The sequence below is a fragment of the Caenorhabditis remanei genome, chromosome V (genome assembly GCF_010183535.1).
Source record: "Caenorhabditis remanei strain PX506 chromosome V, whole genome shotgun sequence".
Lineage (NCBI taxonomy): Eukaryota > Metazoa > Nematoda > Chromadorea > Rhabditida > Rhabditidae > Caenorhabditis > Caenorhabditis remanei.
In genome coordinates this window covers 11,022,504-11,035,662 of record NC_071332.1, presented here as the reverse complement: position 1 = coordinate 11,035,662, position 13,159 = coordinate 11,022,504, and the positions used below count along the sequence as shown (strand labels likewise).

General features: G+C 37.2%; 5 protein-coding genes across 5 annotated transcripts; 4 read left to right on the top strand and 1 right to left on the bottom strand.

Moving 5' to 3' along the window:
* Window positions 1-40: 40 nt before the first annotated feature.
* GCK72_018958 (uncharacterized protein) lies at window positions 41-1,212 on the top strand (the record flags this gene model as incomplete). Its single annotated transcript, XM_003110259.2, has 4 exons — window positions 41-365; window positions 413-603; window positions 650-889; window positions 937-1,212. 4 exons carry the CDS (start codon window positions 41-43, stop codon window positions 1,210-1,212), a joined length of 1,032 nt encoding a protein of 343 aa, XP_003110307.2.
* A 307-nt stretch (window positions 1,213-1,519) lies between these two features.
* GCK72_018957 (uncharacterized protein) lies at window positions 1,520-2,686 on the top strand (the record flags this gene model as incomplete). The annotated part of the gene is made up of 4 exons (XM_003110417.2): window positions 1,520-1,832; window positions 1,902-2,092; window positions 2,139-2,378; window positions 2,423-2,686. The coding sequence occupies 4 exons, from the start codon at window positions 1,520-1,522 to the stop codon at window positions 2,684-2,686; spliced, it is 1,008 nt and encodes a 335-aa protein (XP_003110465.2).
* A 387-nt stretch (window positions 2,687-3,073) lies between these two features.
* Window positions 3,074-4,422, top strand: GCK72_018956 (uncharacterized protein; the record flags this gene model as incomplete). The annotated part of the gene is made up of 6 exons (XM_053732816.1): window positions 3,074-3,268; window positions 3,362-3,449; window positions 3,494-3,572; window positions 3,617-4,013; window positions 4,060-4,237; window positions 4,295-4,422. 6 exons carry the CDS (start codon window positions 3,074-3,076, stop codon window positions 4,420-4,422), a joined length of 1,065 nt encoding a protein of 354 aa, XP_053581729.1.
* Window positions 4,423-4,690: 268 nt separating this feature from the next.
* GCK72_018955 (uncharacterized protein) lies at window positions 4,691-6,313 on the top strand (the record flags this gene model as incomplete). Its single annotated transcript, XM_003110429.2, has 6 exons — window positions 4,691-4,831; window positions 4,883-4,969; window positions 5,019-5,198; window positions 5,359-5,907; window positions 5,965-6,054; window positions 6,104-6,313. 6 exons carry the CDS (start codon window positions 4,691-4,693, stop codon window positions 6,311-6,313), a joined length of 1,257 nt encoding a protein of 418 aa, XP_003110477.2.
* Window positions 6,314-7,429: 1,116 nt separating this feature from the next.
* On the bottom strand, window positions 7,430-12,242 carry GCK72_018954 (uncharacterized protein; the record flags this gene model as incomplete). Its single annotated transcript, XM_053732815.1, has 12 exons — window positions 7,430-7,549; window positions 7,597-8,761; window positions 8,806-9,443; window positions 9,491-9,811; window positions 9,857-10,283; window positions 10,342-10,476; window positions 10,523-10,843; window positions 10,893-10,978; window positions 11,022-11,534; window positions 11,581-11,702; window positions 11,758-12,005; window positions 12,055-12,242. 12 exons carry the CDS (start codon window positions 12,240-12,242, stop codon window positions 7,430-7,432), a joined length of 4,284 nt encoding a protein of 1,427 aa, XP_053581728.1.
* Between the last annotated feature and the right edge of the window lie 917 nt (window positions 12,243-13,159).

Below are 13,159 nucleotides of genomic sequence, written 5' to 3'. Positions count from 1 at the left end.
ATTCGTTATATTCTCATTTTACTCCTTCCATACTTTCGAGATGAATAACCGAACGAGTAAATGTACCGAAAATTCTCAACTTCTGGCTGATCCTGATAGTTTCAAACTGGCTTGTCATATAATGACTGGATTCGCCATTCCTATTCATTTCTATGGAATGTGGTGTATTCTATTCAAGACTTCTTCAATGATGCTCTCTGTCAAGAGACTGTTGTTATGGACACATTGTCTCGGTGCATTGCTGGATTTAAGTTTGAGTTATCTGTCAATGCCTTATTTATTATTCCCAACATTCTCTGGATATTCATTGGGCCAAATGAATATGCCAGAACTGCAGATTTACATTGAGATGTCTCTCGCTGCACGTAAGATTTAACTTTTGAGGAAATTTGGATAACTCTAGAACTTACAGTAATGTGCACATCAATTCTCAGCATTTATGAAAACCGATACTTTGTCTTATTTGGTAAAAATGAAAACCCTCGGTGGAACCGCATCAGGATGTACTTTTTGACCTTCAACTACATTTTGGCTGTTACTTTCATCGCGCCGAACTATATTTTTTGTCCAGAACAAACCATAGCCGTGAAGATTATTACAGAGGTAAATTTATCAGTGTTTTTCTACATTTCCAAAATTTGATTTTCAGAGATTACCATGCACTCCGGAGCATTCAATCAACAATCGGAACTTATTTGTTGCTGCTTTGGATTTGAATTTTACATTTTTCTGTCTCACATTTGAGACATTTTTACTTTTTATAGAAGTCGCTACATTTTTCTTTATTGTTTCTGTTAGACTGATGTATCGAGGACAACGGAAGATGTCATTAATGTCAAACAGAACTCACAGTTTGCAAAAGAAGTTTGTCATGGCTCTTTGTTTTCAGGTGAGATAATTTCATTACGACTATAAAAAACAACTTCTGACTTCCAGTCAACAGTACCATTTGTGCTGATTGTTGTTCCCATCGTGTACGTTTTGGCGACATTGAGGCTTAACTATCATAATCAACTGCTTACAAATATATGTGTTCTCATTGGTTCTTCCCATGGAATAGTTGCAACTATCGTGATGGTTCTCATCCATAAATCGTATAGAGATGCTACCTTGGATCTGATATATTCTTGCTGTGTCAGGAAAAACTGGAAAATTGGTTCAAGAAAGATTAGTACTAACGTTTCGCCTGTTAATCGTGTAATGAAATTTTGATTTTAATCTGTGTGATTCGTTTTAACAAACTTTGCAATAAGAATAAAAATACTTGTTAGGTGATATTCGAACTCGAGAATGGGAACCAGTTTAAAAAAATTCTGAATCGAAAATGTTTATCTGGTTCTATGGGCGTTTAATAATCAAGAAGCCAATACATTTGACCAATCAAACTTCTGACACCTACATGATTAGTAGTGATGCAGGTGCATTAACTCCTTTTTTTCTCTTGAGGAAATCAACATTTTCTCATTTTCTTATTCATACTAATAGTTAATTTTTTATTTGTTTGCCATTCTTGCATTCAATGGAGGACTGTATTTCCAACTCGTACGACATCGCAGACCCTCGTATCTACACCATGATATTCCACGTTCTCACAGCCATAGAAATCCCTATACATATTTTTGGAATCTATTGTATCTTGTGGAAGACACCGATACAAATGAGCTCAGTGACATGGCTCATGTTGAATTGTCATATTTTGAATGTTTTGCTGGATTTAAGTATCAGTTTCCTGTCCATTCCATTCATTTTTCATCCTACATTTTCTGGAGTTTCATTGGGAATTTTAGATTTTCCGGAACTTGAAGTATATTTAGTGTTGACATTAATTGGATGTAAGTTTGGGTAGTTCATTAATTAAAACATTAATTATCTCTAAATGACGTGATTCATTCTTATTTTAGTGGTCGTTGTTTCAATATGGGGTATCTATGAAAACCGCTACTATGTGTTATTTGCCAAGGGAAACAACACAATGTGGTGTTGGATAAGAAAACCGATTATGGTTATCAACTACCTAGCGGCAATCATGTTCTTCATTCCTCCGTACTTTGTGATACCAAATCAAACTGAAGCATATCTGAAAACTGCAAAGGTATTAGGTTGTCACCAAGTTGTAAAATCATGAATTGAATTTTTAGGGTCTCCCATGTAGACTAGAACCCTCCTACGACGGTCGTAAGGTCTTCTTACTTTCTGATGGCCAAGGATTACCTTTGTACTGTATTTGTTTTGTCTTTGTTCTCACTATATCTCAATGTATTCCTCTGTTTATTGTCATTATCATAAAACTAATACTGCAAGGCCGTAAGAAGGAATCAGCAATTTCTTCTCGAACAGTGAAAATCAGAAAGAAGTTTGTAATCGCTCTGGTCATTCAGGTTTGTTTTAACTGTTGACTTTGAAAATGAATGTTATTTTTCAGACTGTGAGCCCATTCTTCCTTATAAGCCTTCCTGTAGAGTATCTAGCCATTGCTACATTTATTAACTATTACAATAGATCATTGAACTGCTTCTCAGTGGTGTTATTTTCTCTTCATGGTATTTGTTCTACATTGACAATGATATTCATCCATCAACCTTATCGAGATGTCACCATTGACACAATCTATAAGTTGTTTGCAATGAAAAGGAAAACTATTAATTCCAGGAAAATAAGTGTAATACCTCCTGCCATTCAACTATAAAGAATACATTTTGTTTTTTTATTGTGAACAGATGTAAAAATGACAGGTGGAGTACATAACAAGATCTCACTCTTCGAAAACATTGTGTACTGTGACATGAATTGTATAACTCAGCGAGATGGGAAGAGAACAAAAAACCCAATCATGGTAACATTTGTTTTTTTTAAAGACATGAACTTCCGAACACGTGACAGGAAGAAGTGTATACGTACATATTTCCTGTAATGAAGGGAGTAACAGACAGGTACTGACAAGTAACATACACTTTCTAATAAAATAATACGAGCTCCCAATTCTCGAATCCGCCCAACCGGAAATTATCAAAGGCTGAACAAAAAGTAACATGAGAAAAGTTTTCATTTGTCTAATCATTCATGCTCATTTGTCATGTCTACCGACCACAGTCTCGTTTCAAATATCGTTGCTCGTCTTGGATTTTGTTCAACAATGATTTTCGGAACCATCCAGATTCTCCTAACTTATTTTGTCAGCCGACACGTATTCGGAAGTTATAAGATTCTGATCACATTGTTTGCGGCATTTGGGATGACTTTTGCAGTTGTTGAGGTGGTCGTTTATCCGGTAAGACTAAACATTTATTCCTACACATAGAGTTCGCTGAATGATTCTCACAGTGTCTTTTTACTGTTCACCATGATGTTTTTATCATTTTAGAATGTGCACATGCTCAACACCGGAGCTCTCTACTTTACCCTTTCTAGACCTTTCAATGCCAACTTGGACGTTTCAAAAGTTTTATTAGGTTTTTTTTTCTGTTATGAGCCTTCTTATCGAATGATTTTATAGCGGTTTACACATGGTTCTATGCATTCACAATCTCACTATTAGCCGTCTTATTCATTTACAGATATCTGGCGGTTTTCAAGTTCGTTGAACCATTTAGTTTCCTTCTTCACTTATCATTTTTAGTCAACAATACCTGCGATTCTTTCGTGGATTCTCAATAATCATTTGGTTATCCTACTGCTCTTTTTTCGGTTTCCAGTACTCTGTTGGCACATACTGTTTCATGTATTTTGACGACGTCTCGTTTGCTTATTTCAAAGATGAAGTACCTCTTCGCTATAACATGACACTTGCTGAAATTCCAGCAATGGGAATTGTAGTCTATGACCCAACAACGGGAGCAATTAGATGGTGGAACGTGATGTGTCTTCTGAATATATTCACAATCATGACTATACAATATACTATTATGATTTGTTGTGGACTCAAAATGCATTCTGAAATGGAGGAGAAGATAAAGTATTATTCAGCAAGTCTCAGAAGACACCATCAGCAATTTTTCAAGACATTAGTCATTCAGGTATTCCTAGTGTTCTAATGATACTCTTCATATCTACAAATTTCAGATATCTGCTCCTACCATGACCTTATTTGCTCCATTAGTTTTTATAATTTGTCTTCCAATGTTCAACATGGACATAGATATGTCAGTTGGAGTACTGATATGTAGTTTTACAATGTATCCAGCGATTGATGCACTGATTGTGATGTATGTTGTGTCCGACTATAGGAAGGTTGCAATCAGTAAGTCCTTCATGATACATGAGATGCATACAGTGATCACGTTGTTTTCCCTTTCAGAGCTGTGCAAATCAATCTACAAGAGAGTCAGAACAACGTTTTGGGGGTCGAAAACGGCAGAACGATCAGAAGCGAAGTCAGCAAAACGAGCGGATCCCGCCAGCACGTCTACACAAATTGCCAATTAATAATTTTTGTTTGATTTTAATTAATATCCTCGTTCTGAAACATAGACAAAACATTCCTATTCTTCCTTCTCTCAAGTGTTAACACATTCCGTCTTAATCTAATGATCAAAGAATCAAAAATAGGCGAAGAGACCATGTTGTTCTCTGGAGACGCAGACATAAAAGTGTAGGCAGAGTTTGTGACAGACACAGATTCGAATTGAAAAAAGAGTTTGTGACTTGACCTAGTATAAGAGCGGGTAGAGTAAGGTAGCAAGAGCATTCTAGAATGTCTCTCTATAAATTGGCTGATGGTATTCTGGAAACACATGTCACGTGGCGAGATGTTGAAGAAAAACTTCAGAAAAAGTTTGGAACGAAAGCGGCATTCGGAGAGAAAAAAACGGCAAGAAATATAAGTGATTTAAAAGTAAGTGTTCTTCAAATGCTGTTTCAAAACGAGATTCATTTGGGGGTTTAGGGTTTCATGTCCAAGATTGCCTTAATTGAACCGAACTGGCAAAACATCGAAAATGATAAAATATTGCCAAACAAGTTCGCTGTAAAGGTATCTTTAAGTGCCTGGAAGATTCAAGATATCTTAAAATTAATTCCAGATCTCATCCCAACTGCCGTTTTTAGAATATTCTAAAGTATTAAAGATAACTGATGAAAATGGTTACGATGATCAGAAATTGACATTTTTGGGTAAAATACTGAGAGAAGCTCATAATCGAGAAGTGGAAACGTACAAACTTTTGGAGAGATTCAATCATCCGGATGTGCCGTATACCAAGGTGAGCAACATGAGATGGTAGTTGAGCATATTAAAAAGGTTAAACAATGTTGTAACAGACTATGTTAATTTTTCCTTATATGTGTTCGATGTTTTCCGTTATTCAATATAACAGAGGTATCGGATGGAACTACAACACTATCCCATTTTTCTTTTTACAGATCTACGCAATGAAATCATTCTCCGATGAGTCTGACCTAAAAGGATATATTCTCATGAAATACATCCCAGACATCCATATTACTTCAATGTCTGAACATATATCGGCTGATGACCTAATTCCGGTAATTCGTGGTGTTGCAACTTTCGCGGCTCTCGGTCATAACTTGTCTGATTCCGAGAAACAATTTGTTTTGGGACCTGAGTTCCTCGAATATTATTTCAATACGTTTCTTGATCCGACTAGCCTGGAATCAACTTTTGAACATCTTCGTGTTGCGTTTTCGTTCTTGGAATCATCCGAAACAGACAAACTCTTCAAGATTTATCGACACTACATTCAAAATGTGAACAAATTTACTAGAATCTCTGATCTTGTTGGTCTTCCATTGATATTCAATCATGGGGATTTATGGCAATCTAATATTCTTTATAAAACTGAAAATAGAGGAAAGCTGAAACTGAAGGCCATAATCGACTGGCAAGCGTTGTCGCTTTTACCTCCTGGATTCGACATGGCCAGATTGTTTATGGGAAGTCTCTCCCCGGAGGTAAAGATGCTTTCATTTTATCAGTCTATTCTCTGCAAAGTATATTTCATTGTACAGGATCGCCGTCAACGAACATCAGAACTTCTCATGATCTACCACGAAACGTTCACTCAATCGCTAGGAATGGAATTGTTTTCGCATCAAGAGGTCTGGTAATTTTATTAGTTATCTGAAAGCATGCGTTAATCTATTATAGATTATCGACTCTTACAATCTTCATTTTCCTCTGATGTCTCTCATGGTTCTTCCTGGATTGACACCATTTCTTGATGCTTCTCATCTCTACGAACCAGAAAAATCAGAAGTTCGAGAGAAAACCAAACGGAATATGCAAGCAATAATTGAAGATGTTTTTGAGAAGCACGAGTATAATATGGAAAATTATGCTGATTTTATGAAAAAGTGAATCAGTCCTTGCAGTGTTTCTGTCAATAGTTCATACATCTATTGATTATTTTCGTACTTTTCAATGAAATAATTTTTGTCCTTTGTGAGTTGATCACAAGACATATAACAAGTTCAATAGGCAACCTAGAAAAACCATGAAAACTTCTTTGGGGAGAGCGTACTTTATCTCGCCAAAAAATCGGGAGAGATATGCTCTTCGTCAACTTCTTCTGTACACCAAAGGAGCAACTATGTTCATTTTGAATTCTATGTTGATTTGTTTGAATCTTGTAAAATTAGAAACCAATCGGAAGATATATTCTCGAATTTCTAATAAGTTTTTACATCTTTTCTAGCCTTTCTTCCAGCTTTTTTTTGTAAAAAAAACTATGCTCTGTCAATATGTGATCGCATGCATTGTTAGAGACAGGGGAGGGGTAGTGTAGTACATAAAACTTTATTTCTGTCAATTTGTTTTCAGAATCGAAAAACAAGCGGTATGAAACAGTTATATCAAAATGTGCAAAAATTAAATAAGAAAATATAACATTCCAAAGAATCTTGATTTTTGACATGGTTCTCTTTGCACTCATCAATCCATGCATCTATCAGCTGATCTTCTTTATATTTCTCCATTCCATAATAGATACCATCATCTTTGACAACATAGTGGAAAGTGCTTTTTCCTCGATTTTTAGATTTCCCACCATATACGTCGAATTCCATGTTTTGACCATTCTCGGTAACAAATTGACAGATGAAACGAGTGGTTCCGGAGACGGTAGGTTTAAAAAATAAACAGTTTGATTGAATATTTCCACCAGAAGATTCGTTCAACATTCCCGTTTAAATATACCTTACTCAACCATCTATTTCTCAGTTCTCTTTTTTATCAGAGAATAATTTCCATAAAGTCGGTAAACTTTACCGGCGATGAAAGGAAATGACATGAAACTGTTTACACATTCTTAAAATGTTCATCAATTTCTATTCCTCGCATGTGTCTCTGGAAATTAGAACAGAGTTGTTTCCGACTCTGACTCATCTCTTATACCAAAACTGAGAAAACTTTCAAAAGCAAGTTTTTAAGAAAATAGCCTTCGAGCAATATAATGTTAAATTAAAGAGGTGTCAATCACGTTTTCTTCTTGAAATCCACACACCCATCACAGCTACAGTATTCATTTCCAACTCCACAGTAACCACCGTTAGAGCAACAATGTTTTGTGTCATCATCTGGGTTGCATATGGCCATCTGAAAATGGAAGATCTATCTCTGATAGCGGATTGCATTTGCCTCACCTCTCCATTAATCTTTGGAACATCCTTCCCACATCTTCCTCTCTTCCCATCTGGAGCATCTTGTGTATACCACTGAATTGGTCTGGACGGTTTCACTGGTTCTTTTAGAATAAGGTTAGGATCTTTCCGGTAGTTCACACATCCTTTGCAATCACAGTACTCTTTTCCACTTCCGCAGTAACCCGCAGCTCCACAACAAGAGAATCCCGGGTCGTCTGGATCACAGACAGGATAAAATCCGTTAATTAGCGGAGCAGATTTTCCACACTGCCCTTGTTTTTTCTCGTCTGAATTCTCCGGTGTCCACCATCTGACGTCATCTATTGGAACACACGTATACGTGACTTTGTCTCCGCTTCCTCCAGAACACAGACTAGCAGAAGACACTAAGTTGAGAAGTGTGTCTGCATCATCGTCCAAATCCAACGCCCATATCATCAATCCTCCAAGATTTCGATCAGTTGCATACTTCATCTTTTCTCTCAAACTCCTTTCATTCTCGAAGCCCAAAAACATTCTCGCTCCAGAATTCAGGATATAAGGAGTCTTTGTCTTCTCATGCCAAGATGTTGCTTCTTTATTCCATCCTTCCTTTTCCAAATTCCTCCATCCAACATATCCTCCCTCATAAACTCCATTACTCGGTGCAGCAGTTCTCCACATCTCATCCGTCTTATCAATTGGTCCAAGTACATTTTTCCAATACCTTCCATAGAATGGAACACCCATATTCAATTGACTTGGTTTCTTAGTTTTACATGTGTAGAATCTCATTGAGAAGTCTGCATTCAGTTTTCCAGAGAATCCTTTCAAACTTCCAAAATACAATGGAGCAGGGGTTCCCGTATAGGCACCCCATTTGGAATTCCATGCACCATAATAGTCATATGTCATAACGTTAATAAAATCAGCATACTTTAATATTTCGCTCAAATCGTATCCATTCCGAAGATTCCATTCTCCTGCGGCCGATGCCAATGTGATGATGTAAGGGTCTGTTCTTCCATTTGCTTTCGCCATTTCATTGAATTTTTCTCTCAATTCTCGAGTCAAAGTCACATGGTTTTTCTTGTCTTTTCCATTCATGTCAGGATATTCCCAATCAAGATCAACTCCATCGATTTGATGATGTTTGATAAACGAGGCAACCGAGTCGATGAATGTTCTGTAATTAAACACGTGACCATTCTGGATATTTTATTCACTTACTTTCTCTTTACAGGGTCTGCAGCCACTGAAGAAAAATATTGTGAATTGTCCCATCCACCAACGGCGAATATCACACGTACTCCAGAGTTCACATTCCTCGCTTTCTTTTTCATATCCATGAATCTTCTCTCTGCTTTCACAGCAGCTTGCGGTCCCGAATCATCTTCACTAACTGCTCCAAACTTTACACTTCCATCTGGATACATTGCAACAAATGCAAAAATGACATGAGTCAGTTTCTTTATTTGATTTTCTGTTATCTCTCGTTCTCCCCATCCCGTATAATATCCAACAATTCGTTTTCCACAAGATGCTGCTGGAACTGAACTGCTGCCTGTTGGTTCTTCAATCTTCGATGGTTCAGGTTTTGACTCCACCAGTTGTAACTTTTCACAACCGTTAATCCATGATCCCACAAGCTGATCTTCTTTGTATTTTTCAGTTCCAAAGTAGATCCCATCATTCTTCACAACATAGTGAAATGTACTTTTTCCACGATTTTTTGATTTCCCTCCGTAAACATCAAATCCTAGTTTCTGCCCATTTTTGTCAACAAACTCACAAACGAAAAGAGTTTTTCCGAATACGTGTGGCTGAAATGCGAAACCCCACTCTTTGTCGAGCGGGTCCCATCCCATCTGGAAGTGAAACTTTGTGAAAATTATCTTGAATCCAACATACTCACCTTATCATCCCCACTCCAGCATCTTCTCTGCACAACTCTATCGTCATTATCTTTACAAGTTCTATCATTTCTTATTACAACTGCAGCTTCTTTTCCAGTATCACAACCAATTCTTTTTGGCTGATTATAAATCTCTTCAATGAGTTTGAATCCACTGAAACCGAATACTTTGAGCGCTCGAATCTTGAAATATCCGTATGCTTTTCCATTACTCCAACCCTCTGAAGTCCATCTACAGTAATCCTCACATTCGAACTCACTATGACGACACATTTTGGGAAACGCCAGACCGTGTACTTTCATTGTTGCACCGCCTTCGATCTGAAAAACCTCAGATATTCCTGAAAAAGTAGCAATATTACTCACTTCGACAATCACGAGTTTCAAGTTTGAGCCCAAGCTCAACTTTCCAATGAACCCATGATAATCTGCTGCCAAAATCTCCCAACATAAGCTGAGTCCTCCTTTCGATAGCATCTTCACCAGTTTTGATCCAATTGCACAAAGACTGATACTTCCTCCCAATTTTCTCTCCGACAGAAATTCCAGTCCAGAAACATCCTCGTTCTCCACTTTAGTACACTCGTTTTCAGGTTTCTCACAGAATATTACAGTATCAGCTGCGAAGCTGACGACTGGAGCACATATATTAGCTTCCACAACTATTTCGACTAGACCGATCGGGAAAGAGCATCCGCCAGCAAAGCAACCTCCATACAAACTTTTGAAGACTGCCAGACTATCCTCCCCGGTTGTTGGAGTAGAGAAAGTACATGCAACTGAACGTTTGGCTCTGAAATTACAGACTGTTAGAGAAAATATTGAAACCTTGAAAAAAGTCTTTGAGATACCTGAATGCTCTCAATGCTGTCACATTCTGTGTTTCTACGTCCTCTTCCTGATTATCCATGAAAATTTTTGTGCCCAGCACTTGACAATAAAGCAGAAGCTCATCGTTGCCACAAAAACAGTTTTTGATGTCGTCTCTTGAATTCATCAACACTACACTGAGTTTTAGATTTCGAAACTCACCTCATTTTTGTCTTTTTGATCTCATCACAATATGACTGCCTTGGTAGTGGGTGCTGACTATCCAAAATCGTCCGAATCTTCTCATCGGTCTTATATAGTTCTTTGAGTTTCGAATTCACAGAAGGTTTTTGCAAATCAGAAATCAGTTGTTCATTCATTCTGTTTTCATTTGATTCATTCGGATTAGAGTTGTATATTTCGAACTTTTGGGCTAGTGTTGGAGCGATATCTTTCAAGTTAGAAACGATTAACTGCTGAGCATTTTTTGTTTCGAAGCCCAGACTGGATACACAGATCAAAGATCCCCATTCAAAGTTCTTTCTGCAGTTCGTTCCAGGTCTGATCATTGCTCAAGCCAGTTATTTTGGACAGCTTTTCACAGCTATCGCTTTCTGGAGTTACTCGCTGTGAAGTTACGCATTGCTCCTGTTTGAATGGACCGCTTCCAACGCAGATCTGAAATAAAAAAGAAATGCACAAAACACGGTCAGTGACTAACTTGTTCTGATTTCTCCACTCTGTCACACCTGAAAGTCGGATTCAGATGCATCAACCTCCAACTACTGATTTGATAGTGTTGCTGGATCATTGTACAGTTTTGACTTTTGTCCACAGATTGGATTGAAGAGCACGGTCGAGTTGAGTGACTTTTTACGCAATAGTTTTGGTCTTTTGGAATTTTCTCAACGCAATTGATTCTTGGATTAAGAAATTTGAAGTGATCGATTGTCACAGTGTTTTCCCTTGCTACATCGTAGCAGTTCTTTCCATCTCTATCCATTTTCTTCCACTCAGTGCATGTCATATTCGGGAGTTTCCTGTCATCAGCTGACCATACACACATCATTCTTCCCACGGGAAGATTATCACACTTCACTCCAACATTTGCTCTTTCCATTTCAGTCTGATTAGTTTGAAATGCGCCTTCCAGAAACCAGCATGTATCTCCAGCCTTGATTTCGATGCGATGTTGGCATGTGTACTTTTTGGATACACAAATTGTGTCACCAATCTGAAATCTTTCAATATGGCTTGCGTGTAAGAAGTAGTTAGATTACCTGAAGAGCATCACAATCATAATTCTCTTGAAGGTCATCAAGTTTGAGGCCATAAGCGACAGAAATTTGATAACAAGTGTCTCCATTCTTAATTATGGTGCACTCATTACACGATTCCGTTGCTAAAACGCTTTTCATAGACAACTTTGATTAAGGTTTTGATATGATGAAACTCACTTTCCACCATTGGCAGCGATGGTTTCTGATCGTCCACAGTTTGTGAATTTTTCACATCATTTGATTCCACACTTACACAAATCTCTTTTCCAACTTGTAGCTTGTTACAATTTAATCCTTCATTCATCTCCATGAACTGTCGCTCTGACAATCCATGAGATGTCCATAAGTTGAAACATGTGTCTCCTTCTATCACTTTTGTTTTTTCGGTACATTTTGGTTTGTTAGAAGATATCTCAAGGCACAATCTGAACTCGATGAATGCTAGCAGAAATAGAATTAACTGTAAAAACTCACTTATCACCAACAGACAATTTATCACAAGACACTCCTGAATTTCTTTGTTCCAGTTGTTCAACGGTGATATTCGAATCCGTTGCAATTTTCCAACAAGAATCACCAGACTTTATAATTACCCATTGAACACAAAAATCTTTTGTGAATGCCAACGGTATTAGAAGTGGTAAAAGTATTAGAGGTTTCATGACACGTGAAACAATTTATTTCGTAAGAAAACCACTAGATGAGCTCATGATGAACAAAAATCTAAAGTGTAACAAGGTCAAATGTGCCACTTGCTCAGTGTAAGGTGTCAAATAAAACCACGTAGAATAAGATTAAAGATGATCACAAGTTGTTGTAGACATGATTTGAAATCACTTAGTTTTAGAGGTCGAATCGTTTCTCAATGGGCCCGTAAATCAAGACACATTCTGTTCTTGTGAAAAATAAGAAGAACATTTGTAACACCTCAGCTACTCAAGTGGGAGAAACGATTGTTAATTGGTTGAAGATCAAAAACAATTAGAAGTTGTGACTCACCGAGAGAGAAGATGTTTAACGAATTGGAAACGTCAATTCTCAGGAAAATACGAATTGTCTTCAGAAATTCTTCTGTCTTTTTTGAAATCTGAAATCTGAAAACCTTCTCTCTTTCTCATTAATTTTATCTTTCGCATCATTGTTGACTAATTATCCGGCACCATCCATTTGATTTCGTTTGAACCTCTGGCTCCTCTCATTATTGCTACATCATTACATTTACTCTTATTTAACAGACACGTTTCCATTCGCCATTTTTCAATTGATCAAGTTTCTGTTGTTGTTTTTCTGGATTTGGTGACGTGGCAGTGATAAAAGTTCGCAAAATGTCTAAAAAGGTATACATGTTTCTATTCCAATTCCTCCATTTTTACAGATTTGTTGCTAGCATCAGTGACCAAGCACAGAACAAGTTATCTCATCGTGAAATAAGGTTTCTGAAACAAACTGTAACTCAAAGTGCAGTTTTTTGCTGGAGTTGCTGACTTACTTTTTTGTTCCACTCTACTTTGAAAATAAAATAATTGTATTCTTTGCAACATATTTCGCATGGGTTTCAGTACATGCAGTTGATGGGTAA